Below are 6,364 nucleotides of genomic sequence, written 5' to 3' on the forward strand. Positions count from 1 at the left end.
GGAATGGGGCGCTGGAGAGGTGGATCGGCCCGGGGGTGAGGAACGGGCTGTCCCCTCCCTGGGGACAGGCGGCCAGAGCTGCCTGCTGGGGCACTCCTGCCCCGGGCTGATGATCACTGTGCCAGGCAGGAGCATGAGCCAGAGTGTGCCCAGCTGGCTGAGAATGCCCTGGGCATCCTGGCTCGTGTCCAAAGTGGTGTGACCAGCAGGACCAGCAGGGCAGGGACTGTCCCCTGTGCTGAGGCATCACAAACCCTGGGGTCAGTTTTGGGCCCCTCACGACAAGAAGGACACTGAGGGGCTGGAGCGTGTCCAGAGAAGGGAACAGAGCTGGGAAGGGGCTGGAGCACCAGGAGCAGCTGAGGGAGCTGGGAAAGGGGCCTGGAGAAAAGGAGGCTCAGGGGGGACCCTGGGGCTCTGCACAAGTCCCTGACAGGAGGGGGCAGCCGGGGGGGCTCAGTGTTGTCCCGGGTGACGAGTGACAGGACAAGAGGAAACGGCCTCGTGTTGCTCCAGGGTGGGTTTAGGTTGGATATTGGGAACATTTTTTTCACTGAAAGGGCGTTCAGGCATCGACTGCCCAGGGCAGTGGTGGAGACCCCATCTCTGGAAGTGTCCAAAAACGTGTGGCTGTGGCACCTGGGGACAGGGCTTAGTGGTGGGCCTGGCAGTGCTGGGTTGATGGTTGGACTTGCTGATCTTAGAGGGCTTTCCCAAGCTGAATTCCATGATTCCGTGACACTGGCAGTGGCAGCAGCCGTGGCAGCTCAGGCTCTGCTCTCCCACCTCAGGACAGTTTCTGTCACTGACACTGAACCTGTTCGACATTTCCTGGATAAGCTCAGTCACCCCAAGCTGCTCCTGAAAAGCAGCAAGTTTTCCATAGGTTGTTTCTGTAGGAATAGGAGCAGGATGGGGACCAGGCAGGAAACGCAGGAAATGAGACTTTAGGGGCTGCTTTGCAGTTTGCAGGCGCTGAAGTCCAGCCTGGGGGGATTGAGTGACACATGAGCTGGAAAGGGCCTGAATTTCCTGATTTCACTTTTGGGTGGGTCCTGCGGCAGCCAAGGGAAGATTTTTTCTTTTTGCTGGAGCTCTGAGAGGTCAGGATGGGCTGAAGCTCGGGATCTGTGGCTCAGGAAACCTCCTGGAAAGAGGTCTGGAGTCCTCAGTGTCACCCTGGGGACACAACTGCACCGAGCAGACCCCGAGAGCAGAGGTGCCCGATTCCGAAGGGCTGGCTCAGGATCTGGCATTATTTTGATCATTCCAAAACCAGCTCTAAAACTTCCAGAGGAACCTTCCCTTCAGGATTCTTGGGCTGGCTGGAGGTGGCCAGCAGCCAGGTGGTCACACTGTGAGCAGGGGCACCTCCAGCTGTGCTGTCTGTGCTCCCAGGGAGCCCCAGATTCCCACAGAGGCAGCTCTGGGATGCTCACGGCAGAAGCCAGGAATGGGCTCAACCTCCACCGCACAGATGCACAACTGGGAACATCCCTCAGCCCTGGGAAGAGGGGTGAGGACAAGGACAGTGAGATCAGCTCCGGTGCCACCGAGGTGCCCAAGGAGAGGTGGCCTCTGTGGCATGGGCTGGCTGTGAGTCAGCTCTCGGAGCTCCCTCCACATCCAGGGAATCCCAGAAGGGCTTAGGCTGGGCCCAGAGAAGGGGGACAGCTGTCAGTGAGCTCGGGGTGACCGTGGCCAGCAGCACCTGGCAGGGTTTGGCCTTGTGTTGCCCCCACCATGCTGAAGACACTCAGTGTCCCCATGTCCCACCCAGCTGGTGCCTCCCGGGTGTGATGCTGCCCCTGGCGCCAGCAAATCCTAATCTGGGTTTTGTTCCTTTGTCTCTGCCCCCCTCCCCGGCCCTGTCTCTCCCCACATCTCCCTCTTTCCAGGAGGTCTGCAGCGAGCTGTGGTGTCTGAGCAAAAGCAACCGCTGCATCACCAACAGCATCCCCGCGGCCGAGGGCACCATCTGCCAAACCAACACCATCGACAAGGGGGTAAGGCAGCCCTGGGCACCGGGAAGAGTTGGCACGGAGGGGTTGGATCCCTTTTCCAGCAAAAACCAGGATTACTGTTCACACTGGGGGCGTGGAGTTGATTTAGGAGCACCCAGCAGCCGGTCCAGCCCTGACTTCCAGAGCCCAGAGCTGCCCGGGATGGGGGCCGGGATGTGCCAAGGAGCCCAGAAATCACCCCAAAGCCCAGCTCAGAGCTCAGCTCAGGCAGTGCTGGGATATGGAATGTGGAATGTGGGATATGGGACACAGAATGTGGGATATGGGATATGGAATGTGGGATATGGGATATGGAATGTGGGATATGGAATATGGAATGTGGAATGTGGGATACAGGATATGGGATATGGGATATGGGATATGGGATATGGGATATGGAATATGGAATGTGGAATATGGAATGTGGAATGTGGGATACAGGATATGGGATATGGAATATGGAACGGGGAATGTGGGATATGGGATATGGGATACGGAATGTGAGATATGGGATATGGGATATGGGATATGGGATGTGGGATATGGCATATGGAATGGGGAATGGGAAATCCGCGCTCCAGTGAGATTCTTGGTGGCACCCCTGAGGCACAGCAAGGTCACCTCAAGCAATGCCATGTCCTTAAATGAACACCGTGTCCCCAAGTCTGCTGGGATCCCCTGGGATCTCCTGACTGGCCTGAGAAAAGGGATTTTTTCCCCTGGTTTTCCCAGATTTCTGCTTTCAGAGGAACTTGGGAAAAACTCGTTATGATGAAACCTTGGGGTTTCACCCTCGGCAGGGAGGGGAGGGCAGGATTTTTCCCGACCATGAATTTTGCCTGGATTGCTTCATTCCCTGCTCCTCCCACACCCGTTTTTCCCAGCATTTGAGTGAATGCACCGCTCAAACAAAGAGCCTCTGCACACTGGGGCAAGGGCGAATCAGGGCTGGGACATTCCCCCTTCCACTCGAAGAAAAGTAATTCCCAAGAAACATTTCAGATCCTTAGGAAGCGGGAGGAGCTGGGGTGCAGGGGAGACTCTGCCAAATGCAGGATTCTCTGCAAGCACTGCTCTTAGTGCTGCTGGGAACTGGGGCAGAGAGGAGCAGGCAGCTCCCAGGGCTGCACATCCCTCCTGCTGCACATCACAGGGACTACAGCATTTTTCACCTCCTAGTCATGGCTTTTTCCCAAGTTTTCCCACTTTTAAATATCCCTTTCCCCCCCATTTTGTGACCGCTTTTTAACCAGGGTTCTTCAAAAGCCTTGAGGGAAGGGAAGCGAAGCAGCCACAGCCCCCCCGGATTTCTGGGAGCTGCTCCCTGTGGGGATTCTGGCTTGCTCTGAACCCCCAGTTACCTTCCTGTGCTTATCCTTTTGGATCCATTTGTTCTTTGGGAGGGATTTGATGGCCTCGGCTGGAAGGAGATGCACTTTTATGCTGAGTGTCTGCATTGTCCCCAGCTGGAGCTGCTGGGGTGAGCCCCCGACCTTGGCTGGAGCAGCTCTCCAAGGTCTTCACTGGCTTCTCCCTCTCCCCTGGGGAGAGCAGAGGGAAGGATCAGGGGATTTGAAGTATGAACTATTAAAGGAGATGGAAAATTCCTGTGCTCTGCCCCCCAGTGTGGGGGAAGGCTGAGCCAAGCTCTGCTGTGCCCACATCCCAAACCTCTGGGTATTTCCTCCTCCCAGATCCTCCTTTTTTCAATTAATCGATCTCCTGTGATTGTTATGGCTTCGCCTGTCTTACCCCAAGAACCCACAGTGGCATTTTTCCCTCCTATCTGTGTCTTTTTCCCACTTTTAAACATCCCTTTTCCCCCACTTTGTAAGCACTTTTTAACGGGGGGGGGAAGGGAAGGGAAGGGAAGGGGAGGGAAGGGAAGGGCAGGGAAGGGAAGGGAAGGGGAGGGAAGGGAAGGGCAGGGAAGGGAAGGGAAGGGGAGGGAAGGGAAGGGCAGGGAAGGGAAGGGAAGGGGAGGGAAGGGAAGGGCAGGGAAGGGAAGGGAAGGGGAGGGAAGGGAAGGGCAGGGAAGGGAAGGGAAGGGGAGGGAAGGGAAGGGCAGGGAAGGGAAGGGAAGGGGAGGGAAGGGAAGGGCAGGGAAGGGAAGGGAAGGGGAGGGAAGGGAAGGGCAGGGAAGGGAAGGGAAGGGGAGGGAAGGGAAGGGCAGGGAAGGGAAGGGAAGGGGAGGGAAGGGAAGGGCAGGGAAGGGAAGGGAAGGGAAGGGGCCACAGCCCCTAGGAGCTATTCCCAAGGTGTTGGAATATTGTGGAATATCCAGGCTGTGCCTGCAGAGCATCTCCTCCACCTTTGGAGAGGTGCTGGTGTTCCCAGGGATCATGAGCTGGGATTCCTGGGAAGCCACCGTGCGTTTTTCCCAGCTGCCCATGGAGAGCTGGCTCGGGAGGAGCCAGGAGAGGCCGTGCCAGCAGCTCCAGGGTGGGTTCCCAGCCCCTGGAAGGAGCACACGGCGCTTTCTTCCTTCCCGGGATTATCCCAGCCCCCGGGGCTCCGTGTCCGGCACCGTGCCCGGACAGCGGCGGCGGCTCTGGCACCGTCCCTCGCATGGCTGGGGACTCCAGGGGGTGTGGGACGTGTGCCAGGGCTGAGGGAAGTATTTCATAGGCAGATTTCCATGAGCATCTGTCTGCCAGTAGGACGGGGACAGGCGGATTCTTTAGGGATCCTCACAGAACGATGACACAATGCTGATGTTACGATTTAAGCTTGATTTTAACCCGGGCCCTTTGCTGATCAGGACATTTGGGACAGGCCAACCCCAACCTGAGCTCCCAGTACACCCAAAACTCACTCTGTGCTGGGAGGGAGCAGCTGGCTGTGGGTGTGTCCGTGTCCCCTGGGATCCTGGCCCTGCCCAGCAGCAGCAACTCTGATCCAAGACCACCTGGAAGTGTGCCAAGGGCTTTTACCAGATGTGAGCTGTGGGACCCAGGACCTCTCTAGAGGAGAATCGCAGACTGGTTTGGGGTGGAAGGACCTTAAAACTCATCCAGTGCCACCCCTGCCATGGGCAGAGAGACACCTTCCATAGCCCAGGGTGCTCCAAACCCCATCCAGCCTGGCCTTGGACACTGCCAGGGATCAGGGGCAGCCACAGCTGCTCTGGGCACCCTGTGGGATGGGACCTCTTGCCCGTGGCTGCCTGTCCCCCAGGACTGGGGTGGGAACTGGGGACACTGGTCCCACTGTGTGTGCACAACCACTGCCAGCATGACCCGAAGGAGAGGCGAGCGCCCTTTGCCTCAGAGAATTTGGCTCCGAGGCCGCTGCAGCTCCGAGCTCAGATCCCTCGGGATCAAAGCCGATGGCAGCCCTGAGCTGGCTCCGTGCCCTGTGGAAGCTCTGGGAGAAGGAGCGCCCGTGCCTGGGGTGTTCAGAGCTCTGTGTCCCCGCAGTGGTGCTACAAGAGGGAGTGTGTGCCCTTCGGGACGCGGCCGGAGGGCGTGGACGGAGCCTGGGGGTCGTGGTCATCGTGGGGGGAGTGCAGCCGGACGTGCGGTGGCGGCGTGTCCTCGTCCGTGCGCCACTGCGACAGCCCCAGGTACGTGGGGGGGTGGGTGGTGGCCCTGTCACCACAGCCCTGCAGTGTCCCCAACCCTTGGAAGGCACATCCAGGTGCCTGTGCAGCCCCACACCCAGCTCCTGGGGGGAAGGAGCTGTGCCGGCTGTGCCTTCCCTCCTCTGAGCCCTGGAAGTGCCTGAGGGTCTTGAGAAGTGAATGAAGCACTGCCCTGAGGAGACAGGAGATGTCCCAGCTGGAGAACTGGCTCATCCAACAGTTCCTGCCTCTTCCATCTCTGCTTTTTTGGGAGGGGGTGGGGGGAGGAAAGGCAGAGAGAGAAGGAAAAGCCCCCTCAGGCCGTTCTCTGTGGAGCAGGCACATCATCCTGTTACGATTCTGATAATAATCCACTCCCCCAGTGCCACACCAGCCCAGTGCCTGTCCTTTGATGTCACCTGAGCATCAGGGACAGCTGCCCTGGGGTCCCTGCACACAAAGCCGGGCCTGCTTCCATTTCAGTGATGACTCCTGGAAGGTTTGGCAGGTTTTGAATGCCTTTGCCCAGCTCTGTGCCCTGTGTTGGTGTCGGAGCTGCAGCACACCCCAAACCCCGCTGTGCAAACCCTCTGTGCACTCAGGGAGATTTTAGGGGCTGCGCCCCAGCCGTGCCCAGCCAGGCAGGATCGGTCCTTGTGGCAGAGCAGGGTTGGGAAAAGCCAGCTGGGGCAGCCACCCCAAGCTCCTGGGGGCAAAACCCTGCCCCAAACACTGGCTGGAGCTGTTCCAGCATCTCCTCTCTGCTTTGGCAGGCCCACGATCGGAGGGAAGTACTGCC

The 6,364-nt window shown here is 58.6% G+C and overlaps 1 protein-coding gene across 1 annotated transcript in view; it reads left to right on the forward strand.

The window, feature by feature from the left end:
* The window catches only part of ADAMTS10 (ADAM metallopeptidase with thrombospondin type 1 motif 10), a 44,934-nt gene that overhangs the window by 21,613 nt on the left and 16,957 nt on the right, over positions 1-6,364 (forward strand). The window contains exons 10-12 of the mRNA XM_017743792.1: positions 1,899-2,006; positions 5,423-5,568; positions 6,339-6,361. Coding sequence (XP_017599281.1) covers positions 1,899-2,006; positions 5,423-5,568; positions 6,339-6,361 — 277 coding nt within the window. The remainder of the gene's footprint in view (positions 1-1,898; positions 2,007-5,422; positions 5,569-6,338; positions 6,362-6,364) is intronic.

This window comes from Corvus brachyrhynchos, unplaced genomic scaffold, assembly GCF_000691975.1.
Source record: "Corvus brachyrhynchos isolate BGI_N302 unplaced genomic scaffold, ASM69197v1 scaffold219, whole genome shotgun sequence".
Taxonomy (NCBI): Eukaryota; Metazoa; Chordata; class Aves; order Passeriformes; family Corvidae; genus Corvus; species Corvus brachyrhynchos.